This window comes from Chiroxiphia lanceolata, chromosome 9, assembly GCF_009829145.1.
Source record: "Chiroxiphia lanceolata isolate bChiLan1 chromosome 9, bChiLan1.pri, whole genome shotgun sequence".
Lineage (NCBI taxonomy): Eukaryota > Metazoa > Chordata > Aves > Passeriformes > Pipridae > Chiroxiphia > Chiroxiphia lanceolata.
In genome coordinates, this window is record NC_045645.1 from 22977265 (window position 1) to 23005138 (window position 27874).

Genomic DNA, 27874 nt, shown 5'->3' on the forward strand with positions numbered 1-27874 from the left:
AGCTGGGGGGCGGGGCGCGGCGGGCGCGGCGGGCGCGGCGATTGGCGGAGCCGCGGGTTTGAAGGGGCGCGCGGCGGGCGCGGCGGTTGGCGCAGCGCGGCCTGTGCGGGAGCCGCTGCCCGGCCATGGCCGCGGGCTCCGTCCCGTCAGCGGCGCGCTGGGAGTGCAGCCCCGCCGCCAACCCCGGGCGGCGGCGACGATGGGGCGCCGAGGAGGACGCGGACGAGGGCCCAGCCGTGCTGGTCCTGAGCCACTTCTCCCGGCCGCCGTTTCTCAGCTTCGGCCGCCTGCGGGTGGGCGCTTCCCGCACGCTCCTGCTGGGAGTCGACAACCCCAACGAGGAGCACACGGACGTGGTGGTCGAGCGCTTCCCGGCCAAGGGCTTCAGCATTGAGCATCGCCGCTTCGCTGTGCAGGTGCGGCGGGGAGCGGGGCCGGGTGTCTGAGCGGGGACACCCGGGCGTCCCCGAGCCGTGCCCGGCGGGGGCGGGGGGCGAGGGAGGAGCGGGGCAGGCACCGGTTGCGGCGCGGTCCTGCCCCCGGGGAGATCCACGCGTCTCCTGGGTTTTTGGGCAGCCGGCACCCGAAAGCTGCGCCCCGCTGTAGGTGGTGGTGTGGGTGGTGGCTGTGGGTGCCGCGATCGTGTCCCGCGGTTCGCCCCAAAGGGGTCCGAGCCCTCGGGGCCGGGGGGCTGTCAAGGCTGCGAAGGCTCAGTAGAGGGGTGCGTGCGGCAAGGTGCGAAAAACAAAGTGAAATTAGCTGTTCTCCGGGAATCTGGTTTTAAAGACAGAGACGGAAGAATAAGAGGTGTTTAAACAGTGGCCTGTCAGAAAGTTGGAGGATATATGTTTAGGAAAAAGGCTGAGAGAGCTTTTGAAGAGGATGCTAATACACTGTTCTGCACGTTAATTAAATGACACAATAGAGAGCAAAGAAGGCTTAAGCTAGGAATAAATATTTACGATTCTCAAGGAAATATAAAGTATGGTTAGTCCAATTAGTGCCAGTTTTTAAAAGGACAGTTTAGAAAAACATATACCTACGGTCACCTAGGCTGTCCAGAGTCTGTGAGAGAGGAGGAAACGCTTTGGAGATCTCTTGCAATAATGTATTTATAAAACCAAGCTGGAGTCTTGGTATGAAGTATTTGAATAACAGGTTCCCGTAGTAATTAATGAATAGTAAGGTCCTTGATCATTTGCAATGTCTTTATTTATTTATTTTTATTCAAAGAGCTTGTATGTCAAATGTCATCTTTGCACATCATTTGACTAAAAAATTTGACACTTCTATTTAGGGCCAGCTAAGGTCCTCAAAATTAACCTCTGATTATTAGTCCCACTATAATTCTCTCAGAATTACTCTAGAGGACTTATTTGGTTAATATATGCAAAAAATTATGTAGTTTCTTCTACTTACCTTTACTCAAATCTTGTCTTTCTATGTGTTATATTTATACATATTCTTGCTTGTTCTCCACTGTAGTTTCATTAAGAGGCATATGTCCTTTTAGTTATATGACATTTTTGGTAGTGATTGCTTAAATTTACATGTCAGAGGGGGAAAACTGGTATTTAAACATTTAACAGTTGTGTATCATTTCACATTGTCGAAATATATGTTACTTCTATATACTGCTCCTCGTTTGATTACTTGATCTTCAATGTTATGTAAGTGTACCTAAATGCTAGGTATTGAACATTTCTTTTTCTCTAATAGTCAGGACAAAGAATTTTTGTTTCTGTGACATGGACACCATTAGAAGAAGGAAAAGTCAGAGAGCTGGTAACTTTTGTTGTTAATGGCATTGTAAAACACCAAGCTGTGCTCCTCGGTGCTGCTGAGCAGCCCCCGAAGAAAAAGGTGAGTTTATGGTGTCTTAATTCTGTTACTTTGGCATAGCTGATGCAGATATTGTTTTTATTACTAGAAAATTCGGTGAAGGAGAATTAAAAATTGATAAATAATGCTGTCTGTGGAAATGACCATTGTTCTCATTTTTTTTCGTGCTGGATTGGAAAATAGGTGCTGATGCATTACAGCTTAGAGAATAAAACTAAAACATGACCAAATAAACTGCTTTCAAGGCTGCAAATAACATATTGTGAATTTTGTATTAGGTGTTCTTTTTATAGTGTTTTTAAACTTTGAATAAATATGCTAGTAATGTTCACTTTTACACATAGAAGTATTTAGGAAGTCAGCACACTAACTTTTATTTATGGTTCTTTTTCAGAGGAGTCTTTGGGATAAATTAAAAAAGAAAAACTCTTTAGAAACCTCTGCTGCAATAAAAGTTACAAAGAGTACTTCAGAAATAAAAAATGTTGATAAAACATTTCAAGTTTCTCAGAAGGTGGATAGACTTAGACGTCCACTTCAGGCATGTGAAAATCAGAGCACAGTGCAAAATAGTATGTCCCTAGGAAATGACACTCTTCTTGGCTCAGAAAATCAATTACCTCCGTCTCCTATTGCACCAGTGCCAGAAGAACATCATAGTACTGTTAGCACACCCCTTGCAATGAGAAGATCTACTACATTTGCAGATATTGCTGCCTCTGTAAATGAGGAATTATTGCCTCAGATAGACAGCCATAATGTCAAGAGATGTGTTAATGAGCACAATGAATTGCAATCTGAAAGTGTCTACAGTTCTGCTGGATTAGCACAACTACCAATTTCAGACAATGCAGAAGTTCTTAATTGTACACTCTCACCAGTTTGCACTCCAGAACACTCAGCATCTGCACCTGCTTTAAGTACAAGGAGAATTTTAAGTCCAGATGCTTTTGTAAATGGGAATTATCAAGTGGATATAGACACAATAGAGCAGCATTTTACAATTCTGTCACCTGAGCAATTTGTGAAAGACAGTTTGTCAGATAAGGAATCAAAGACTCCTAAACCTGAGGCAGCATTAATATCATCTACCACAGAGACTTACGTGGTAAAGAGATTTCTACCCTCAAAATGGAGAAAGGATGGAGATGTAGAGACAGAAACTCATGTTTGCATAGAACACAACTTACATGAAGTCTTTGAGATGCATAATGTAGCATCACTTCATGATGATAAACTCAAAGAAAATCACTGTAGTTCTCGTTCTGCAGAGGAACCTCAGACTGATAATTCTTCTCAGAGAGAACAAACAAAAAAACGTCCAATTCTTTCTGCCACTGTCATAAAAAGTAAACCTGGTATTACTGAAGAAACAAGAGCAGAAACCTGCCAGCCAAAATCTAAAAAATGCCTTAATAAAGCAATAATAGAATGTGCTAATGTGGTGCCTGTACGTACAGAAGCAGAAATATCTGAACACTTGCCAGCTGCAGGTCCCATTTCAGCTGAAAATAAGTGTCACAACAACAAAGTAAATTCATCTCCTACTGGATCAACTTCTTTGTGTCGTAAGAGGAAAAGTGAAACCTATGTAGAAAATAGTAGAGTCACAGCTTCAGTGTATGTGGAAGAAGTGGAAAGAAAAAGAGCTCTTACATCTAGCACGGGCAGTCAGACACATACGACTGTGAGACCATCAGCCTTCAAACCCACAAACCGAGAGAAAACAGGGCAGAGAAAGAAAGCAAGTGAGCAGCATTTCTTTCATTTACCATTTTCTGAAAGATGCCTTTGATTATGAAATGTGTATAGCAAACTGAACTGTCTGGCAACAGTCAGAAATATTTTATATCTCTGAAATGTGGGTCCTTGCAATTTGTTAGACATCTGCACTTTAAAAATCTGAAAACTAGGTTAGAGTTTTGGCTATGTCATTGGCTTCAAATTTACTTTATTCCTGTGTAAATTTGTTCATGACAATAACAGGAAAAGTATCTGGCAGTTCTTCAGCAGAGCCTTTGTTATGTAATTTTAATTTACTAGAAACTTACTGCACAATATTTACCTTATGTACACTTACCATTGTGAATATTTCACTCCATTGCTGTTGTCCTGTGTTTTCAAATATAGAATTGTTAAGGTTAGAAAAGACCTCTAAGATTATTAAGTCCAACCATTATCTTGGCACCACCATGTTCACCACTAACCCATAACCCCAGGTGCCACATCCATATACCTTTTGAACACTTCCAGGGATGGTGACTGTACCACTTCCCTGGGCAACCTGACCAACCTTTCAGTGAAGTAGTTCCCATGTCTTCTTCACTCTACCTGCTTTTTACTGTCTGTAATTAGCTTGTTGTCAGCCTTTTGTAGATTTTTCTAGACATGGTAATGAAATTCAAGCAGTACATTTCCTTAGTAAATGGAAGAACATACAAGAGCACTTATTTACTCTTAACCGTTTTTCCCTTTTAATTGTAGCCAAACTGGTTTGTCTAACTTTCCACCAATAACAGGAGGTTATTGATATTTTGAGTGGGTTCATGGGGAATTGCTCTAGTTCTGTGCTTTAGAAGTGACGTGAACTTTAATACAGTAACTTTCACTGACATACTGGCTGTTGATATTTGTGTGTTAATGCTTGTAGGTTGTTCAGTTCAGAAAGCATCTAAAACTACCAAAAGAATTAGTAAACCTGTCCCTGGATTGGCCCAGTCTCACCTGACATTTGTGAAACCACAGAAAACAGGTAGGCAGACTCCTGGTATTTAGTGAAACAGTATATACTGAACTGAATGTCACAAATGTGGTACTGCTAATGTCTGGTAAGACCTAACTGGTTAGAGTTGAGATGAAATGGACGATTGTACCTAAAATGAATCAATATTTAGTAGAATAATATATGTAACCTTTTGTGATCTGTTTTGACTACTCAAAATTGGTTGCAACACACAGCCAGCTGAAGGTAAATGTTACTTTCTTCCAGTTTTGCCTGTAAATCTAAAAGCTACATTGCAGCTTACTGATGGTTATCAATTAAATGCCTCTTCCATACTCGACAACGTTTTAAGACAACAGCAGAATACCTAAGAGGAAAAAATTTCTTACCAGCAAGATAATAATTTTTCAGAGTTAAGAATACTAAGTTGATCTGACGAGAAAAATGCATCTATACAATGGTTCTTCCTGATTGTAAGACAGCTCAACTTGGATTTACCCCATTGCAAATGGCCTGGGTTCTAGATATCTTGTCTTAGTTCTAGTGCTTTAATAACTCAGTCCACATTTTGTGGCTGCAATTTGTTTAGTAGTGGCTGTTCTGCAGTCACTGAAGATTCCAAGAATCTGCTTTTTTTCTGCTATAGTGCTAAATGGAATGTCAAACATTAATCCTTTCCACAATGAAATGTGTATTGGTTATCAAATATTTCAAAAACTGCGAAGACTTACAGTTTGTTTGTTTGTTTGTTTCTTAAAGTCATCCCTAGGCACCCAATGCCTTTTGCAGCTAAGAACATGTTTTATGATGAACGTTGGAAGGAGAAACAGCAACGAGGTTTCACTTGGTGGTTAAATTTTGTACTTACCCCAGATGACTTCAGTGTAAAAACAAATACCTCACAAGGTAAAAGTACAAGAATTTTCATTTTTTCTTTAATATTCTTAAACATTATATAACATACTTTACTAATATTGATGAATAGTAGTAGCACACACTTCACACTAAACCTTTTCAGAGTCATATTTTTCCCCTTCTTATAACTGTGGATGGCACACTTGCTTATGGCAAGCACAGCACACCACACACCTGCATGGAGAGTGTGCTCTACAAGGAGAATGCACTGGAATATATGGCTGCAGTTCTCCTCAGTGGATGTTGGGTGAGGAATCCCCACCTGCTGGCAAACATTGTAACTGACACTTTACTAAAATAACGGTAACCTACTTTTTCCTCTATCTTTAGCTTTAATTGAAGAAAATTAAGAGTGTACCATTGATCTTAAAACTGAATTTCTAGCACTGCTCACTTATGAAATAAGCAGTTATATTAAATACTTGACTAGTATACTTGTACATGGCAGTATATGTTTAGTGCAACAGCTGACAAGCTTCCTGAGGGATAAATCATTAGTCAGAAGGAAAATAGCAAAATGTCTACTGAGAAGTGGGCAAAAACTACCTTTATTTGAGATGTAAATAGATACTTTTTGTGTGTGTTTAAACAGTAAATGCAGCCGCTCTTATCTTGGGAGAAGAGAACCATCACAAAGTGAGCCTTCCTAAAGCACCAACGAAAGATGAAGCGTCTCTAAAGGCCTATACGGCTCATCGGAAGCTGAATAAGCTGCGCCGTGAAGCCTGTCGTTTGTTCACCTCTGAAACAATGGTCAGAGCTATTAAGAAACTGGAAGTTGAGATTGAAACTAGACGTCTGCTAGTTCGTAGAGACAGACACCTCTGGAAAGATATAGGTAGGAATACTACAACTTGGCATTCTCTCTTTTCTTGTAAGTAGAAAAAGGATTATTTGCACATTAATTTGATTTAAATTAAAATTGGTTAATAGAAATTTTTGCATTAATATGAAAGGTTTGCTGGATCTAATATTACAAGATGCTCTCTTGCAGGAGAGAGGCAGAAAGTGCTCAACTGGCTTTTGTCTTACAACCCTTTATGGCTGCGTATAGGTCTGGAGGTCAGTGCACTGTGTATAGTCTATAATCTAAGTTTAAAGGACATCTAGCAATTGGGGTTGGTTTGGGTTTCTTTGTATTTTCTCTCTTACTAATTCAGGTAGGTTCAATTCAGTTATAGCTTGTTTACATATCTTTTAAATCATTACAAGATACTTGCTTTGAAAAAGTGTTTACCTTATTAAGAAGGAAAATATTTAATCAAGGAAAGTAGAAGTTAATTCCCTGACCAATAACACAAAAGCATTTCCCTATCAGTTTCAGTCTACTAAACTGAAGAAGAATGGAGTTGTCTTAAAGAAATTCCTGATTGATTCCTAAGACGTAGATGATTATACATACTCTGAAATAAGATTTGATCTTCTGAAATGTCCTTTGGCTTTACCCTTCAGTGACTCATTTGAAAACTGTTGGATTTTTAGAGACTAATTACCGTTTACTACTTCTGAATTTCAGTAATGTATATTATTAAAAAAAATTCCATAGTGTTTAACATAATTTTAACCATTTCTGCTTTTTTCCCCTCCTTTCTTATTAGACTGTTTATGGAGAACTGATAGCATTGGAGAGTAATAGTGATGTTATGGGTTTAGCAATATTTATCCTTAATCGCCTGCTCTGGAACCCTGACATTGCAGCTGAATACAGACATCCCACTGTGCCTCACCTTTACCGAGAGGGTAATTACTGCTTTCAAAATAATTCATTTTTAGTATTTAGTTTTTAAACCATCACTTAATGGGTTCTGTCTTTTTAGGTCATGAGGAAGCTTTGTCAAAATTCACACTGAAAAAATTGCTGTTGTTAGTTTGCTTCCTGGATTGTGCCAAACGGTCCAGGATGATTGAACATGACCCTTGCCTCTTTTGTAAGGATGCAGAGTTCAAGGTAAGAGAGCTGTGATTTAGTAGCTCCCTCCAATATTATATTAAGAATCCATATAGAATGTATTTTTTTTTTATCTGACTACGTACTTTAACAAGTCCTGACTGTTCAGCCTTTTGCATGAACATTCTCAACATACCATCTCATGGTCACGGAATGGAATTCCCAAGAAAATTCTGAGGCGTTTGGTTCTGTAGGAAGGACTCCATTGTCCTGTGTTATTCGACTTCCCTCTTTGAGTCTGAGCTTCTGCATTATTTTTAAATATTACTCTAGGATGCTGCAGCTGACCTTAAGCTGCAGGTCAGTTTGATGGACTCTTCTCTTTGTTTTTTCTGTTATTTTGCTGTGATAAGAAAGACTATGGAACATCTGTTATACAAAGGCTTTGATTAACAAATGTTACGTTGGTACTGTGTAGACAGACAGATGGAGAAAAAGGTATTCCTGAATTTGGTGGTGCTTTCAGTGACATGGCAGCCAGGTATGATGACACAATTAAAGCTGTGTGAACTGGCCAAAAATAGATTTTTTTAATAATATACTAATATAAATATTAGACAAGGAAATATGAAATGCAGTTTGGGAGAAATGTATTCTGCTTGACAAATATCGCAGTGTTAAGATTATCTTATTTTTCTTTTTTTTTTCCTTAATTTTAGGCTAGCAAAGACCTTTTGCTTGCATTTTCCCGGGACTTCCTGAGTGGTGAAGGTGACCTTTCCCGCCATCTCGGTTTCCTAGGACTACCTGTCTGCCATATTCAAACTCCACTTGATGAATTTGATTTTGCTGTAACAAATCTGGCTGTGGACTTACAGTGTGGCATTCGTCTCGTGTGCGTTGATACAGAATTATTTTGAAATACTTTTTGTCTTTTATATAATACCGAATGTGAGCTCAGCAAAGGCATTAAACTGTGAAATTACCTTTGTTAGGAGAACGGTGGAGCTTCTGACCAAAAACTGGAATCTTTCAAAACAACTGAGAGTTCCTGCAATAAGTCGTCTACAGAAAATGCATAATGTTGATATTGTTCTCAATGTCCTTAAAGAGCGAGGAATACATTTGAAAGATGAAAATGGTAAGGCCTAGAAATCAGGGTTATTCTAAGTGCATCAGGTAACTAGTGCACATTCCAATCCCTTTGTTTATTTGACAGGTGCTTCAATTGACTCCAGGGATATTGTGGATAGACACAGAGAACGAACATTAGCACTCCTGTGGAAAATTGTCTTTGCCTTCCAGGTACTATTCAATTACTTATTTTGTTTGTTTGGTACCAGTTACAAACAAGCAATAATGAAAACAACCAGTCTTTCAGGAATATTTATTGTCTGTGAAAACCTCTACTAATCAAATTTTAGACTGAAATTATTTGCTTTATATGTTCAAAGTTCTGTGCAAGCTTTGGCTGAACTGCTAAGTGTTCCCTAACAGTACAGTTTGGATAACATTTTAGCTGTGCTTTTTCTTGTATACATTCATACAATTTTTGGAAAAAAGATGAACTTCTGAGTTTATGCTGTATACTGGCAAAATTGATACTTAAAAGTAAAATAATGTTAATCTCAAACTGCTGGTAAACTCCTACTAACTGAAAAGGACATTTTGAGCTTACAGTGTAAGCTCTGAAGCTATAGCTCTTCTACTTTTTTTTCCATTCATCAAGTTGACTGCTTCATATAAAACATTCTTGAAATAAGAGCGAAGATTTCTTAGGCATTACTGCAGTGGCATTTCAAAGCCACTGAAAAAAAATAATAGAGGAAGCAAAAATAGTTTTCTTAAACTGTTTTAAGAGTTAACTTGTGTTGGATGGTACTTTAAAAATAAGTATACAGCTGACAAATCCAGCTGGAAGGAACATAACATATGGAAGGTAAAATAAGATAGAAGTTGAGATGGAAATTCACCACTAAGTAGTCAGAAATATAAGTGCAATTAACTATATGTAAAGCAAGAATATGGAAGAGTATAGACACAGAACTATCAGTAAACCAGACAACATCATAAAAATCAGATGTAATTATATTCTTTCTTAACTACTTTTACACTATTGAGTAGTTACCTTCCTTGAGTTAGTTCTCCTGATGCATGAGTCATAGTTGAATTGCTTTTGATTGAAGAAATAATTTCAGTGAGTAGTGGCTTTATCCAAGCCCTGTGGATACGTTACTTGTTCTCCAAGTCTTCTCACACCCTTAACAACGGCAGCTGAAGTCCTCTCAGAATCCCTTAAATGAGGAGGAGTGGTGCGTGGGCTCAGTGGAATTGCAGATGAGACTTTGAAATTGTTGTTTCCTCTGAGACTCTGGTGAAATTACACAGGCTGTTTCAGGGAAAAGTTCCCTGTTTCTCCCAGCTATTAACTAATGAAGTAACTGTTCTCCCACAGAACAGTGGGAGGCTAGATTCTAGGAGGTTTCTTTGCTGCCATCTATGCTGGAAAGTCCAGATTATCCTCTGCTGATTCTGTGTAGCAGGTACTGCTAAGTAGTAAGCGTGGTTTCTCTTTACAATCCCCCGGCTGAAGCCTCTGCATACAGTAGCTGCAGTGCCTGACATGTCAGATTGCTGACGTGTCGTCTTCTTTTTTCTTCCTATTAGGTGGATGTTTTTCTGAATGTGGAACAGTTAAAAGAAGAAATTGAGTTTTTGAATAACTCACACAAGAGAAAAGCTCAATTAAGTGCTCTCAAGACTTTTCCAAACTCTGTTAGAGTACAAGAAGACAATGATAACTCCTCACCTCAGAGTTACAGTGAAAATGTGAAGCTCCTGATGACATGGGTTAATGCTGTTTGTGGATTTTACAATATCAAGGTAAGTAGTTTTATGTGTACTTCAACAAGTACATCCTGTGCTGTCATAATTCTTCACAGAACAGAGTTCTTCAAACTATCAAATGCGTAGTAGCAGCCAATAATAATTAGTTTTAAATATATTTCTGGACTTTGTTTAATCTGATTTGAAATAACCATCATTCTGTGAGTTTAGCTGCAGCTCTCTTTTTAAACAAATTTGAGCAAAAGGATTTCCCCTTCCAGTTAGTCTTATGCATAAAATGGCCTTTTAAAACTAGAAGGTTTTTTGCTGGAATGAGTGTATTTTTAATAAGTATTCATTGTACAAGTATTTGTTCATAGAATGTTCACTGTTTATAGGAACTATGAGAATTAAACTGATGTGAGGGATAAGGTCAATTCCTCTCCTCAGAGATGCTTGTTTAGAAAGGACATGTTTGCTTCCTCCAAGAAGGGAAGCATTGGTCAGACACGTGTCTCTGATGGGAATAGAGTCGCAGCTGCTAGTTTTTCTAAAGGGTAAAACAGAGCACTTGGGACTGATGCAAGTTCAAAACTTATTTCTGCATTAAAAACCTAGTGTAAAGGTATCTGAAGAAGTTTATTTGGAAAGCTTCTGTAGAAAGGTTGGTTTCTCTAAATGTTTCCCTTGTAGATTTACTATATAATGATTCACATCTATTTTGTTTCTGGTTTCTCACAGCTGTATGGTACAGTACAGCAAATGTTCAAAGGAAGCACTAGTTCCAAATTTTTTTTTGTTCAAAGATAATTTGCACTTGGTCACATTCAAAGGTACAAAGAACAAACTATTTCCAGTTACTGGTAACAAAAACTGAAGGAATTTGTATCTTGCTATATTTTATTTTAATAGGTTGAAAATTTCACAGTGTGTTTCTCAGATGGTAGAGTATTATGTCATTTGATTCATCATTATCATCCGTGTTACGTGCCTTTGGAAGCTGTGTGCCAACGAACAACTCAAACAGTAGAATGCTCAAGAACTGTTAGAGTGGGACTAAACTCTTCCTCCTCGTCAGAGTCAGATACTTCTCTAAATGTTATGGAAGAAATGTTTGATCACAGTGAGTTATTTGATGCACAGAAGTTCATGTTAAATCTGTTTCGTTTGTGCACAATTTTGATTTGACTAATGTTTTCTCTTTACAAAGCTGTAACTCCCTCAGTCCTATACAAGGAACTCTTGGACAACGAAAAGAAAAACTTCCAGCTGATCAATGCTGCAGTTTCTGACCTAGGCGGAATACCAGCAATGATTCATCACTCAGACATGTCAAATACAATTCCTGATGAGAAGGTAAAATGCCTTTAGAGTTGATGTAAATGTGTTCTGCCCTCCTGTGAATGTGTTCTGCTCTTCTGTATAGCCCTAACTTGCTGTGTTCTGTGTCTGTATAGATTGTTATTACTTACCTGTCATTCCTGTGTTCGCGGCTTCTTGATCTGCGGCACGAAACTCGAGCTGCACGAATAATTCAGTCTGCTTGGAGGAATTACAGGCTGAAAAGGGAACTGAAGCTACATCAGGTACTCTTTGCTTGTGCAATATTCATACCTTCTACTTTGAGAAATAAGAAATAAAGGATATAAATTCACTGGGATATACGGGTTTATTGAAATAATGTTGGCATTTAAATGAATGAGTATCATTTTTATCATCAAAACATGCGGTCTTCTTGGTGTAATTACTAACACAAAAAAGGGAGTAGTTAATTTTTAATTCCTATTCATGTCTACAAAATGAGAAGAGTAATTAAACTTCTGCATGGATTTACTATATTGGTTTAGGAGCTAAACTTCACCAGTGTTTTGAATTAAATTTCATGAGTTCTGGTATTTTATTTCTTGCTTCTCTGGTAGTTATATCAGAACTTCTGAGGGTTTTAAAAGTATGACACCATTAAGATTGATAAATGCCACCTCTGTGTCTTACTGAGATACATAATATTTGATGTTGGAACAGTGTTGAAGTGAAATATTCTAAGAATCTCTGGTGTAGCAGGGGACAGAGGTTGTATTTATGTAGGCTTTTTCATCTCCAGGTGTTGGGGTTTTTTTTACTTTTTAAAATCTACACAACCTTAATAATGATGACAGAACATTCCCTTTGCAAGTCTTTTGAAATAACTAATAGTAAAGATGCTGGTAGGGGGAGAAGGAATCAAAACCACTTAGGCATTGCCAGCATTATTTTTTAAAAATAATCTTACAGTGTACTCACATATGCTTTGCACTGTGGTAGGATAGGCTCGTAGTGGAATGATCTAAATATTGATGGTTTACATTTGTTAGTTGCTTCTTTTACTTTGACGTGCACCAGTTTGTTACTACAATCTCTGGGTTACAACAAAAACGCTGGTTAGTTTGTGCAAACAAAACTCTGAGGTAGATGGACATGAGCTGCTCTGACTATCTTTATACTTTTTATATTATTTAAAGATAGCTAGAGAGCACTCTGGCGTGTTCCATTACTGAGGGTATCTTAAACGGTTATGAATGAGAACTAAAACTGAGGCTTAAAAATGGGTTGCATAGGAATGCTTAAAAATTGTTTTGTAAAGAAGAATGATGAAGGCAGGAGGATGCAAATTTAAGTGATACCAACCTTTTACAAAGTATCCAAATAAAATGTTCTGTCTCAGAAATATTCCTTTACTATAGTGAAGAAAAGATGTGTATCAACAAGCCTAATTTTTAAGAGATTGCTCTAGATAGTTAATCACATCAAAAATTTGAGTGAAAATTCCAGTCCTAACTGTTCAGATGGCTCTTTGTAGGAAAGAGACAGAGCTGCTCGGATAATTCAGAAATCTGCAATAAACTTCTTGTCTCGTCGACACATCCTGAAGAGAGTGAATGCAGCCATTTCCATCCAGAAGCACTGGAGAGGATACTTGGCCAGGATGACTTTCTGCAATCTGAAAAAGGCAAAACTGGAGGAAGCCAGAAGTAAATCTGCCACAGTCATTCAGGTAATACAATTTAAAGTTAGATTACACAGCAAGGAAACCTCTTTGAAACTTCTGAGAAAGAGTCTTGCTGAGGACTATGTGTTCAGTTTGCAGCAACTGATGCCTTCGTGAAGTGTAATATTTTTTTTTTTACTTTTTTTTCCCCCCTCTACTTTTGAGATGTTTTAATAACTATCTTCAGGGAGAGATAGTAATACGTTATTAAATTAAAAATTGCTCCTTCTTAGTGAATATTTTGGAACACTGTAAACATTAAAACACTGGGCCTTAAACTAGTCAGTGTCAAGGGACTAATCAGGTTGTATTGGCTTTCCTCTTTGTAGCTGTTGAACATTACTTAAACAGGGTTTTACAAAAAATTAAAAATTGCTCTCCTAGTGTTGTGTTACCTGCTGTGGGCACATTCAGACTGGCAGACATTAGTTACCAATGGTAGTTGGACAGCTAATTCAGTTTCTCAAGATACTTTTGCCACTATTACCCAAAGCTAAACATTACACTCTTAAGACTTTTTAGAATGGTTGTTAAAAGAAACACTGATTTATCAAATAGTTTAAAAGGGAATCTAGTGTTGGCAGGGCAAATTTAGTCTTTTCTGAGAATTTAAGATGCTTTAAAAAAACCCAGTGATTCAAGCATTCGGTTTTTGCTTTTTGTTTTGATGTGGTGTGGGTTTTTTTAAAATCATTATTATTATGGGGGGGTTTGTTTCTTTTTTTGTTTCGTGGGTTTTGGGTTTGGATCTTTGTTTGTTTTTGTTTGGGGTGGTTTTGTTTGGTTGGTTTTTGTTTGTTTTGTTTTTAATGTAGATTTCTGGGCTTACCTTCCTAGAGATTAAGTAGGAATAAAGAAATCTTTAAAAAGTCTGAAGATGATTGTCCTCAAATTTGGGCTTAACTTGAGATACTGTAAAGAAAATACAAAATTTTCTCTTTTTTTTTCCTGCAGGCTTATTGGAGGAGATACTCTGCTAGGAAAAGATATTTACAGCTAAGATACTATGTTATTTTTGTACAAGCAAGGATAAGGATGGTGAAGTCTGTTGCTGCATATAAGCGAATTGTTTGGGCTACTGTTACAATTCAGAGTCATCTGCGTGCATCTAAGTTGGCAAAAAAAGATCGACAGAGATACAAAATCTTAAAGTCTTCAGCACTTACTATTCAGTCTGCATTCAGAAGATGGAGAAAACACAAAATTCAACAGAAAATTAAAGCGACTTTAGTACTTCAGACTTATTTCCGAAAATGGCAATCTTCAAAACTGGCTAAGAGAAGGAGGGCTACCCTTGTCATACAGTCTTGGTACAGGATGCACAGAGACCTTAAACAATATCTCTATATTAGGCAAAATGTTATCAAGATTCAGGCTTGGTACAGGTGTCAGCTGGCCAGACGTGTTTACCAGGAACATAGGGCAAAGATAGTGATAATTCAGCAGTATTACAGAGCTTATAAACTAGGGAAAACTGAGAGAGAGCACTATTTACAAAAGCGTGCAGCAGTGATAGTTCTCCAAGCTGCTTTTAGAGGCATGAAGGCACGTAAGCTGTACAGGCAAACAAAAGCAGTTTGTGTTGTTCAATCTCTGTGGAGAATGAAAAAAGAGAAACAAAGATTTCTGCGATTAAAAAAATCTGTTACTACACTGCAGTCACATGTGAGGAAATACCAGCAAGTAAAAAGATACAAAGAGATTAAAAATGCTGCTTCTGTAATTCAAACTCGATATAGGGCACATATCGCCTCTAAAAAAGCAGCTGCTTCTTTCCAGAGGATGCGTCTGGCTGTCATTGTTCTCCAGTCTGCCTACAGAGGGATGGAAGCTCGGAAAGAGGCTCAGATGTTGAGAGCTGTGATCAAAATTCAGGCAAGTTACCGTGCTTATGTCGTCCAGAAGAGATTTAAAAACTTGAAAGGTGCGACAGTAAAGATTCAAGCTTTTGTAAAGATGTGGCAAGCACGTAAACATTATTGCGCTTTAAGGGAGGCAGCACTTTATGTCCAGCGAAGGTATCGGTCTCATAGATATGCTCTTCAACTTAAAGAAGATTTTAGGAAATTGAAGGGAACTTGCATAAGAATTCAGGCTGTAGTCCGAGGCTATCTTGTCAGGAAACAAATACAGAGGTGGAGGGAGACTGCAGTATTTCTTCAGGCCTGCTACAGAATGAGAAGGGACAGGAAACGGTACTTAAGCATCTATAGGGCTGCCATTGTCATTCAACAACGTTATCGTGCATACAAAAAACAACGATGTCAGAGGCAGGAATTCTTGCAAGTTAAAAAAGCAGCTCTGTGCTTACAGGCAGCCTACTGGGGTTATAAAACACGCAAAAAGCTTAAACTTGAATATAGAGCTGCTATTAAAATTCAGACTGCTTTTAGAGCTCATGCTGCACGAATGAAACACAAAGCAGTGGTTCAAGCCTCCGTTGTGATTCAGAGGTGGTACAGAAATTGTAGGATTGGTAACAGGCAAAGACAGAACTTCTTAATGACAAGAGCAGCAGTGCTTTCTTTACAAGCAGCTTTCCGTGGCTGGAAGGTTCGAAAGCAGATTCGAAGACAGCATGTTGCTGCTACTGTGATACAGTCTGCCTTCAGAAAATTCATGGCTCTGAAAAAGTTCAGGCTTGTGAGCCATGCTGTGCTAACTATTCAGAGGTATTACAGAGCCAGTGTTATGGGCCGGAAACAACGGCAAGAATACGTTCAGCTGCGTAACTCTGTAGTGTGTCTTCAGGCAATGTGGAGGGGGAAAGCTGTGAGAAAAACAATTCAGAAGCACAATCTTGCAACAGTTATTCAGACCTATTACAGGATGCATGTAAATCAACTAAAATACAAGAAACTAAGACAAGCCACTCTAGTGATTCAGAAATACTTCAGAGCTTACTGTATGAAAAAAAACCAACGTGCAATTTATCTAAAAACAAAGGCAGCTGTGTTAGTCTTGCAGTCTGCTTACCGTGGAATGACTGTGAGAAAACAACTAAAAAAACTAAACAAAGCTGCTACAACTATACAAGCTGCCTTCAGATCTTACCTGGCCAAGAAGGAATATGAAAGACTTAGATCTGCAGCTATAGCTATGCAAAGGCGTTATCGTGCAGTTATTCATGCTAAATGTCAAAGGCAGAGATATTTGTCTTTAAAAAGAGCCATAGTCAAAATGCAGGCGATTTACAGAGGTGTAAGAGTCAGACGACAAATTCGCTGTATGCATCAAGCAGCTGTTTGCATCCAAGCCACGTTTAAGATGCATCAGATGAACATAAAATACCGGTCAATGAGAATGGCAGCAATTAGAATTCAAAGACAGTATAGGGCATTTTGTTTAGGCAAAGTACAGCGCAAAAAGTACTTGGAACTAAAGAAGTCTATCATAATCCTTCAGGCTGCTTGCAGAGGCATGAAAGTCCGACAAGACTTAAAAACTATGCATCAGTCAGCAGCAGTAATACAGTCTTATTATCGAATGCGCAGACAACAGAGGGATTTCAGAAAATTGTTGCTGGCAACTAAGCAGATTCAACAGTGGTTCCGTGCTTGTAAGGAGAGGAATGCGCAAGTTCACAAGTATATGATGATGAAAAATGCTGTACTACTCATCCAGGCTGCGTTCCGTGGTACGAAAACAAGAAGACTTATCAGAACTATGAGTGAATCAGCTGTGATTATTCAAAGAAGATTTAGAACTTTTCTTGAAAGGAAACGTTTTCTTTCCATTAAGGCAGCTGCTGTTGTAATTCAGAGAAAATACAGAGCAACAAAACTGGCAAAAATTCAACATCAAAAATATATCTCTTTCCTTAATGCTGCTGTTATCATACAGTCTGCTTACAGAGGATTTATGGTAAGGAAAAAAATGCAGCAAAAGCATCAAGCTGCTACAGTTATTCAAGCAATGTTAAGAATGCATAAAATTTACACTTCTTATCGAGAAGTCAAACGTGCTTCACTAATCTTACAGCAACGTTATCGAGCTTACAGGGAAGGGAAGCATGTGAGAGAAAGATATTTAAAACTGTACAATTCTGTTTTAGTACTTCAAGCTGCCTATAGAGGAATGAAAACAAGATGCTTCTTGAGGACAAGACATGAGGCAGCACTTACAATACAGAGAAACTACCAAATGTATAGGCAGTACCGTCATTACAGAAAACTTAAGTGGGCAACCCAGCTAATACAGAAGAGATACAGAGCGAATAAGCTAAGGAAAGTTGCAGTACAGCATTACTCTTCATTAAAGAAAGCAGTAACTTGTATCCAGAAGGCCTTTCGAGCCATGCGAGCAAGAAAACAACAGCGAGAAATGCACCGTGCTGCTACTGTTGTTCAGAAAAATTTTAAAGCCTTTAGAGAACATCAGAGATACCTCTCTCTTAAAGCAGCTACACTTGTCTTTCAGAGAAGATACAGGGCTTTACTTCTGTCAAGACGGCATACTTTGGAATATCGTTCTCTTCGCAGAGCAACTATTTGTATACAGGCTGTGTACAGAGGTATCAGGGTGCGGAACAGCATCAAGCACATGCATTCAGCTGCCAGTGCAATACAGTCAGCCTATAGAATGCACAGGGATAGAAAGTCCTATCAAAATATGAGAACTGCAGCTATTGTTATACAGAGCTACTATCGATCCTACGTGAAAGGAAAAAAACAACGGAAGGAATATCTGACAATGAAGAAGTCTGTTCTTGTTATTCAAGCATCATACAGAGGCATGAAGGCACGGCAGAAACTGAGAGTCATGCATGTTTCAGCCACTGTAATACAGTCTAGTTATCGCATGTACATACAGCATAGGCATTACAAACAGTTGTGCCGGGCTGTCAGAATCATACAGCAGAGGTTCAGAGCCAAAATGGCAAAAGAAGCTGACATGAAAAACTATGCAAAAATGAAAAAGGCTGTCATCTGCCTTCAAGCTGCTTTTCGCGCTAAAAAAACCAGGCAGTTGTATAAAGCCAATGTTGCTGCACGGTGCATTCAGTCATTCTTACGAATGTGCAGAGACAGGAGACATTTTCTTGAAAAGAAATCAGCAGTAATAACAATCCAGTCAATGTTCCGACGCCAAAGAACAAGGACTCACTATAAATTGATCCGGAGTTCAGCAATTGCTATTCAGAGGTGGTACAGATCATGTCACGGGGCTCGTTTACAGAGAGCAGAGTATTTGGCTCAAAGACAAGCAATAGTCGTTATTCAGTCTGCCTTCCGTGGTTTGAAAGCAAGAAAAATAGCAAGGCAACTACAAGCTGCAAGAAAGGTTCAGTCTTTTCTTCGGATGGTTGTGCAACGTAGAAAATATGTTCAACTTAAAACAGCAGCTATTACATTACAAGCCTACTACTTAATGCGTAAAACTCAATCACAGTATGCAAGCTATAGAAAAGCAGCAGTTGTCTTACAGCGGTGCTACCGATCCCACTTGACTGTGAAACACCAAAGAATGGCTTACTTACAAACCCGGAGGAACATTATCATTGTGCAGGCTAGAGTCAGAGGATTCATTGAAAAGAAGAGGTTTCACAAAGTTAAAGAAAGCGCAGTAAAAATTCAGGTACTTTGGAATGAATAGTCGTGGGGTTTGGGTGTGGTTTTCTTAATTTGTGGGTGCTTTTAACGTTTACTGCTCTTGCAAACCACAGTTTAAAGCTCAAGAAAAATCAATTTCTGAAGTGTACTACATGGCAGATGTATAAAGCTTACTCCCATAGTGCACAGAGATAAGGTTCTTTAGGTCAGAACTGACTTTCCCTTGTATATTGAAAGCTTAAGGAATGTTTTATTTGATTAGAATATGAATGAAAGCTGTCTTGATGTATTGAAATGAGAAGGTACTGGTAGTGAGTATGAAGTGAAGTAAATGACAAAAATTTACTTTAGACTTTCTTTAAGACTTAGACTTCTTTAAGACTTCATGTCTTCCCTTTAGGAAGACATGAATCAATCATGTTAGTCCTTCTAGGTTTATTAAATGTCCCTAGACTAATTTGAGTGCCTAGGTAACATTCTGAAGAGGAATTTAAGGACAGAAATTCCCTCAAATCAGGGAGGAAAGGGAAATGATGGTGATGATAACAATAACAAGGGGCTCTGAGCAACTTGATCTAATGGCATCCTTGCCCGTGGTATGTGGGTTGGAACTAGATGATCTTTAAAGTTCCCTTCCAACCCAAATAATTCTCTGACAATTTCTTAGGTTACTATTATTATCTTGTTGGAAAGCACATGCTGTGCTTAACAGATAAGAAAACAGGTGTGCTTTCCTTATCTCCATGTTTTGGGGGAAATTGGTAGCCTCTTGGTTATTTTTCTGAATGTTTAGCTTATGTATCCTGAACAATGTAAATATGATTACTTTGCTTAAAAAGTAAAAAAAAAAAAAATAAATTGTGAAATCAGAAATGTATTATATTGTTGTTTTTCTAACAAGTCATTGAGTACAGCTATATTTAAAAATATGGAAACACTCCCAGTCAATACCATGCAAGTGGTTAAATATTCCAAGAATTATGTCTTTTTCTTTTAAGGCATTTTTCCGTGGATTTCTTGAGAGAAAGAAATACCTTCGGTGCAAGTTTTCTGCTGTACTAATACAGCAGCACTACAGAGCCCATCGGATGCAACATATTGAACAACAAAGATACCGTCAAATGAAAAGAACTGCCATTAGAATTCAGGTAATCATAAAAGCGTGTTTTGTTGGGGTTTGGTTTGGTTGTTGTTTTTTTCTTTTTTAACTCTCTCGTATTTGTTTCTTCACAATATAATTATTTTTGCAGACATCAAGGAGAGTTGCATTAGTGGATTTTCCCTGAATGTGTTTCACTTGCTTTTGAAGACATCTTCTAGTTGTGAGAAATTAGATATTTATAATACTGTAGAAATGAGAATCCTAAAAGCTGTTCATGTTACCGTGACTTTTTTCCTTTTAATTTTGTTTGTTCCCTTAAACAAATAAAACCCTTAAGTTTTGAATATTTCTTTTTCTTTTTATATGTTTAATAGGCAGCATATAGAGGATATAAAGCCAGGCAGTGGGTTAAAAAAACGAGAGCAGCACAAGTAATCCAAGCCTGGTTTCGAGGTCACAAAGCACGAAAGGAATATGCAACTGTGGTAAAAGCTGCACTTGTTATTCAGAGTCACTTCAGGACGAAGCAGCTGCGGACCTGGTAACATTGAATTTGACATAAATTTTTCTACTTTTCAAAGCTTTTATTATATAATTATTTAGTGCTGCTTTGCATTCTGGCAAATGCCAATAGATTCTCAGGCTCTGACCCTGCACCATGCCTATAACATGCACCTCTTGGTGCGGGTGGAGTTATTCTCCTGTGCAAGATTTTCATTATGTTTAATTATTTTTCTGGAGTGGAAGCTCCCTCACAAACTTAAATTTTGTTTATTGTGGATCTAGAAAAGAGTAGGCCTTGATTTTTTTTTTTTCCACTTCTCTCTTTTTCTCAAGAAGGATGTTCTGAATGTTGTTCAAATTCCAACATAAAACTAATAAGTTGAAAAGCTATTTCAGTATACTCCGTAATGGAATAGTTCAATTAGTTTACATTTATTTTGCTGTGAGATGCTTTTATGATAAATGCTCTACTAGATCAGCCTGATAGCTCGTCTCATTCTGAACCATGTCCCATGCCGGTAGCAGCAGAGGATGCTGTTTAGGGATATGTTAACCTGACCACTTTCTGCTTTCCCAGGTCCTCCCTCAGCATCCCTGCTTGTTAAACATCCTTGCTTATTATCCTTTTATGGACCTGTAGTATGTCAGTCTGTCCAATGCTTTCAAGCTACTGTCTCCTTTGACAGCAAATTACAGAAGTACCTACTGTGGTAAAATGGAAATTATCTTCTATTCAAAATCAGTCTTCCTGCCAACATTGCTAGGTATCCCTTGTTTTTTGGTGTTCTAAGATTTGTTTGATAATGGCTCTGCTTTCACAATATCTATCTTAATAATTTTGTAAGCCATCACTGTTTTCTTATTTAAAACTGCATTTTTATGTTAGGTTTTTGGAAATGAAGTTCTGTGCACTTACCATCCAAAGAAGATGGAGGGCAACCCTCACGGCACGAGTGATTCGGAATCACTTTCTGGCAACTAAGAATGCTGCAGTTAAGATTCAGCTGGCATATAGACAGTACAGGGCTAGAAAACTTCTAAGAGAGGTATGTTTTCACTTGCACTCTGCTATGTCATGGTTGCTTTAAAAGTTTTCCATCTATTTGAGTGATTTTTGTTAATGATGTGCAGAATCATAGAAAAGGTGGGACCAGAACAAAGATTGTTCAAACCAAAACTGTTCAATCTTCAAAATATTAAATATCCTTTTTGCATTAAGTAACAGGGTTGATTCCTGGTTTTGAACAGTACCAGTTGTTGAATTACCCCTTACTATACTGATACCAAAATAAAATTTTGCCAATTTTTTGCCAAATTTTGCCAAAAATTTGCCAAATTTTTTCTGGCTTTATTACTTACAAAGGATTAAGTTCAATTGCTCATATTTGACCCCATTTAGGTAAAGACCTTCCAAATTGTGAAAGTGTATTTTGATATGAACCAGTACTTTATATGTTTGCTGATATTTCTTATTCCATTTTTGTTCTTATGATGGGGAAAAAAAGAAACAGATCTAAAAATAAATATATATATTGATCATGACACGAATGAACAAAAGTTTAATCACCAACTCGTTCTTTAAAATCTCTTTCAGAAGCTTCAGGCTGCATGTTTGATCCAAAAAGCATATAGAGGTTTCAAGGCAAGAAGGAAATTTGTTCAACAAAAAGCTGCTGCTGTAATTATCCAAAAACATCTGCGGGCTTGGCAGGAAGGCCGGCTTCAATTTATGAAATACAATAAGACTAGAAGAGCTGTCATTAAACTGCAAGCATTTATACGGGGTTATTTAGTCAGAAAAAAGGTCGGTATAATTCAAATTAAAACTGTGCTTTTGATGTAAAATATACCTCTAGAGCAGCATTAATTCTGACTGGCAAGAAGAGGAAAACCTGATTTCTTATTGTTGAAATCAAGTTCTTATTGGCTGCTTTGAGTATTGGGTGCGTCAAAATAGATCAAAACAGAGTTCGATCCTTTTCTCACAATCCTTTAGAACTAAGTAGGTTTTCATTGTTGGGTGTTTTTTAGCTTCTGAAGTGTTTTGTGGCTTACCTTTAACTGATACTTCTGCACATACAGGCTTACAACGAGATTGTTCTCTGCTATGTATTAATGTTATTGCTTACAATCACTTCTGTGTTATCATTTAGATTAGAGAAAGCTAGCTTGCTTTAGTTCTGAGGTAATGACCTCCAAGGGGATTTTCCAGCATCTAACAGTATATTGCTGTGTACTATGTTCTTTGTATAGGCAATCAGCTACCTAAGAGTATAAAAATTAATAATATTCCTTGTATTGTTTTCCTTCTACAGATTTCAGAACAGAAACAAAAAAAGAGACTACTTCATTTTACAGCAGCTGCATATCATCATCTCTCTGCAATTAAAATTCAAAGGGCATATAGGATTCATCTCACCTTAAAACTTGCACAAAACCAGATCTCCTCTATTCTTATAATACAGGTTAGTCTAAGGCCAAATGCTTTTCTGTAATGTAGTCTAATTTCTTTTCTGTGAGCTAAGCTGTAACACTAAGACACTGCATTTCCTTCGCACGTGAAAATAAAGCTAAGTTATGGAGTTACTAAATTATTATTATTAAATAAGGATGCTTATACTGAGCTAACTATATTAGGGTGGGTCTCAGCAAGTTCTGCAGCACTTTAAAGCTGAGGATGGATTGGAAAATTTGTTTCCTTCAGACCTTCAAGCTTGCTAAAGGAATCTGAGTGCTGTCTTAGCCTATTTCTTTACATCCTACTGGAAGTAGGAAAGGTCAGACACAACAACCTGTAAGGTTTGGGGAATGCAGAGCATCTCTTTACATGAACAATCTCCTGGGATACAGGGATTTATTTGGTTGGATGTTTCTAATCTTCTAGAGCTATCAAAACCTGTTGCAGCGTTTTAATATAACCATGTTTTACTTATCTAAAACGAGATCAAAAATCAGATCTGTATTGTAGCACTACCTGATTGTAAAACTTATCTTCATGTCTCCAAACTGGCCATTGGCATAGTTCCACTACTGGAAGGTTAGCATTGGTTAAATGGAGAGGCTGAAATGGGAACCTTGAAATAGCTGTTCTCTAGTCTAGGATCTTATGGCAAACTTTGCCCCACTACTCCTCCATATATACAAATCTGTAATCTCTCCTCATAAGTTAGATTTTCCCTTTAGGGCAAGAGAAAATTGGGTGGAAGAGGGTTTTTTTGCTCTGATTTGGTGCGGGGTACCCTGTCTCCTTTCCTTATATAGGGAGGAAACAGAGCTGGGAAATTAGTAAAGTGGAGTGGTGTTTTTAAAAGGTAGCCAAGAGAAAGAAAGCTTCTAGGTTGTAGTAATTCTGGACACAAGCATAAATTGGAAGGGGAGTGGCTGGAGAGCAGCTCTTCAGAGAGGGATCTGGGTGGCTGGTTGACAGCTGCTCAGTGTGGGTGTGCCCTGGCAGCCCAGAGGACAAACCCCATCGCAGAGTGCATCAGGCACAGCATGACAGCCCTCAGAAGAGCTGATTGTCCTGCTGTGTGCAGTGATGGTGTGGCCTCACCTGGGGTACTGTGTGCAGTTCTGCAGTAAAGAAGGACGTGAAGGTACTCAAATGCATCCAGAGGAGGGCAATGAAGCTGGGGAAAGGGCTGAAAGACATGTCCTCTGAGGAGCAGCTCAGAACTTTGGGTTTATCTAGTTTGGAGAAAAGAAGGCTGACCTCATTGCTCTCTACAGCTACCTGAGGAGGGGAAGTGGAAGGGTGAGGTGCTGATCTCTCCTCCCTGTAATCCAGTGATAAAACACATGGAAATGGTTCAAAGCTTTACCAGAAGAGGTTTAGATTGCACATTAGGAAGCATTTCTTTACTGAGAGGGTGATCAAACACCGGAACAGTCTTCCTAGAGAGGTGGCTGATGCCCCAAGCGTGTCAGTGTTAAAGAGGCATTTGGACAATGCCCTTAATAACATACTTTATCTTTTGGTCAGCCCTGCAGTAGTCAGGCAGTTGGACTAGATGATGATTGTAGGTCCCTTCTAACTGAAGACAATTCCAGCTATCCACATCTCTACCCTTCCTTCTCTACCTTTCTCTCCTCAGAATTCTTCCCTAAGAGCTCCTAATTAAGATTTCATTCTGAAGTCTTGCATTTCAGCTACCCCAAGGCTAATCAGAATCATAGAGGTTATATGTGTGCTAGGGACGTTTGTAATGCCTGCATCTGTCAAAGTTCATGTTAAAACACTTCCTCAGTTTTTATCAATGCTCATTTAGGATGGGAAAAGGGAATTTAGGGGAAAAGTAATAAATGAAAAAAAAAGTACTTTAATTTTAAACAGAGATGGTTCCGAGCAAAAATGCAACAGAAGAGATTTCTAAGAGATTATCAAAGAATCATTCTATTACAACGTGCCATTCGAGGCTGGCTGAATCACAGACATGATGCAGCAACCATAATCCAGCGAAATGTGCAAAGATTCCTTGCTTACAGACGTAGGAGAAAATTTGCAGTTGGAATAATTAAATTTCAGGTAAATACCTCCTGTAAGAAAATGACACTTATGTAATTCTTATTTTTATTTTCTGATTCTTCTCTCGTGGGTTTTTGGGGAGAGGAAGAATGTTTACTTTGGTTGATGAATTTATCAGTTAAATTGCAAGCCAAGTTAGCTTCTGTTTAGACATGAAAGCTAAAGGCAAACAGATTATTAAGTAATATTAAGCAGATACTGGTTGCAGTGCCTTTGCTGGGAATGTGTGTGTAAATGTGGAGTGTAAATAAACAGGTGTTTTTTTGCCTTTTGTCTTGAAAGTCCAGTATTTGAACGATTAAACACTGAGTGGTAATTGCATAAATTTCAATACCCAAGATCATTCAAATACTTTGGCAGACTTGTGTAAAACTGATTTGAAGTGGTAATGGAAGTTCTCATGTATTGTCTCTTGTTTATAACTTTTCTTTTTCGGGAAATTCCTTTTCTGTAGGCATTGTGGAGAGGATATTCTTGGAGAAAGATTAATGACACAGCAAAAACTAAAGCTTTACGACACAGTTTAGCAAAGGCTAATGAAAAGAGCAGAGAAGAAAACAAATTGTGCAACAGAACTGCAACTGCAATTGAATACCTTCTAAAATACAAACATCTGTCTTACATTCTTGCAGCATTAAAGCATCTTGGTCAGTATTTTGTCTTAATAACTGATAGATTTCCAGGATGATAGGCACTAGAGCTTTTCAGCTGAGAAGAGTTCATAATGATATTTAAGCGTTCTGCATGATTCTAAAATGTGAACATGTTTGAGACTATAATGGGGGCTTTTTCCAGACTGAAATTAGATTATTGATTTCAGAACAATATTTAAATGGCTATGTAGAAAAGGAAATCCTGAATGATTGCTCTAATTTCCTGTCAGTCCTAGTAATGCTATACCTTACATAAGTTTATTATTATGTTTACTCTCAGTGTATGTTTTCTGTGGATCATTTTGTCTGCATAGTTTTTAGTCTGGAATATCAAAACTATTCGTTTAGAAATACTTGTTTAAATCAATAAGTGAAGTTTTTACTTCTTTGCACTTCTACTTAAAAATAGAGAAAATCTTGGTTTCCAATTAAATTGCTTGAACTTCAGAGTTTTCTTTACTTTTTTTTCCCTTTAATTGTCACAGAGGTGGCTACCAGGTTGTCCTCACTGTGTTGTGAAAATATGGCCCAAAGCAGAGCAATCTTCAGTATTTTTGTTCTGATTCGAAGTTGCAACCGGAGTGTTCCATGCATGGATGTGATCAGATATTCCGTTCAGGTTCTACTTAATGTTTCAAAGGTAACTTTAATATTTTCTTTTGCAGAGTTATAAGCAGTGGGCTTATTTATTGCAGTACTTGGGAAAGGTACCTTCTTATAATGTGTTACAACTGTGTAACATACAGAAGTGATTTTTATTGCTTGGATGCCAGATTAACTACAAATTTATTCTAGAGGAGAATATGGACTTTACTTTTTTCTTTAACCTCTAACTGTTAACTTCTAAAAAGATGTTTTAGAAGTCTGTCTATATAAGTTCTCTTGTCTCTTTCTTATATAACAGTATGAAAGAACTACTCAAGCAGTTTATGATGCAGAAAATTCTATAGATACTTTACTAGACCTCCTGCAAATGTACAGAGGGAAAGCTGGGGACAAAGTTTCAGAGAAAGGAGGAAGCATTTTCACAAAGACCTGTTGTTTGTTGGCCATCCTTTCAAAGGACTCAAAAAGAGCTTTGGTAAGACTTAAATGCTTTGGGTTTAATGGTTTGATTTAACGTACTTTTCCTACATATTTTTGGTCGTATTTATAATTTTTTTTCTTTCCTTCTCTGCCATACCTATTAGGGCTATTATAACTAAACTCTGGTTTTAAAAAAACAAGCTTTTCCAAGACGGTGAAAACACTCATATTTTCTTGATTTGTGAAGCTGCTTTTGAACTTGTGGTCGTAACTGTGTGCTGTTTTCACCTCTTCTCAGGAAATCCGAGGCATGCCAAGAACTGTTCCTTGCATTCAAAGCCTGTATAAACTTACAGCTCGGAAACACAGAATGGATGCAGAGAGAACACTTGTGAAGCAGAAAACAAACACTGTCTTAGGCGGAAGTTGTTATGTTCCAGTAACTCCTTTAAGAATAAAAACAGTTTCAAAGTAAGTGCTTAAAAAATCTAGTCTTCTGTTTGTGCTGTGGCAATGTAATAGTTTACTGACAAGCCACTAATGTTTTCACAGAATTAAACCAGACTGGGTCTTGAGGAAAGATAACATGCGAGAAATCGTGGATCCTCTGCAAGCAATTCTGATGGTGATGGACACACTTGGTATTGCCTGCTACTGAAATGTAAATGATGTATAGGAAAATGTATTTGTACAGTATGTATGTGTTAGTAGTTGGCTAAATGATTTTAAAAGAAAGCAAACAAGTGTCAAGCTGTCCTTGGAAATGTATTTTCAAATTGCAGTTAATATTTTGGTAACGCTTTGTATTGTATACAGTTTTGAAACCCTGTTTTGTACTACCAAAAGCATTTTACAATAAAATCATTTCATTCGATTTTACTGGAAGTTTCATTAGTGCAGTGATACATTGTTACACAACTGTGGATATTACAAATAGCATGGGATTCTTCACTCTGAATAAGTATTGCAGAATTCTATTAAAAACAGGTTTTTGTGTGGGAGAGTAATGTCTTGTCTGATCTAGAGACATGGGTAAGAAGGGAGGCACAGGCACAGAATTTTAAAACTGGCTGTTTTGGGTGAGCTTGAGTCTACTTTTTAGTAAGGTCTTGAGGGATCATGTATGACAGCAGGAAAAAAATTATAATTCCTCTTTTTTTTTAAAACATTGCAAGATTGTGGTGGAACAACAGGATGTTTTAAGGGTAAATTTAGAAATTCTCACCTGATATTTTAGGGGAGGTGATTTGTTCTTCCTATCAAGTGCGCAATACATATAGGCATGCATCTCATT

The 27874-nt window shown here is 37.9% G+C and overlaps 1 protein-coding gene across 2 annotated transcripts; it reads left to right on the forward strand.

Annotated features, from left to right (window-relative positions):
• Nucleotides 1-108: 108 nt before the first annotated feature.
• Nucleotides 109-27459, forward strand: ASPM (assembly factor for spindle microtubules). 2 transcript variants are annotated; one of them, XM_032695880.1, is made up of 29 exons: nucleotides 109-416; nucleotides 1720-1863; nucleotides 2237-3590; nucleotides 4493-4594; nucleotides 5324-5470; nucleotides 6072-6317; nucleotides 6474-6541; nucleotides 7078-7219; nucleotides 7297-7427; nucleotides 8087-8262; nucleotides 8363-8508; nucleotides 8587-8672; nucleotides 10035-10250; nucleotides 11106-11316; nucleotides 11404-11549; nucleotides 11651-11779; nucleotides 13030-13224; nucleotides 14173-18795; nucleotides 19769-19918; nucleotides 20247-20413; nucleotides 21263-21422; nucleotides 21971-22180; nucleotides 22692-22841; nucleotides 24710-24901; nucleotides 25356-25548; nucleotides 26040-26194; nucleotides 26459-26635; nucleotides 26879-27051; nucleotides 27133-27459. In XM_032695880.1, exons 1-29 carry the CDS (start codon nucleotides 126-128, stop codon nucleotides 27236-27238), a joined length of 10386 nt encoding a protein of 3461 aa, XP_032551771.1. In that variant the 5' UTR covers nucleotides 109-125; the 3' UTR covers nucleotides 27239-27459. The 2 variants fall into 2 exon arrangements, 1 of the variants encoding a protein (XP_032551771.1); XR_004358457.1 differs by lacking the exons at nucleotides 25356-25548; nucleotides 26040-26194; nucleotides 26459-26635; nucleotides 26879-27051; nucleotides 27133-27459 and having other exon boundaries at nucleotides 21971-22179; nucleotides 22690-22841; nucleotides 24710-24813.
• The last annotated feature ends 415 nt before the right edge of the window (nucleotides 27460-27874 follow it).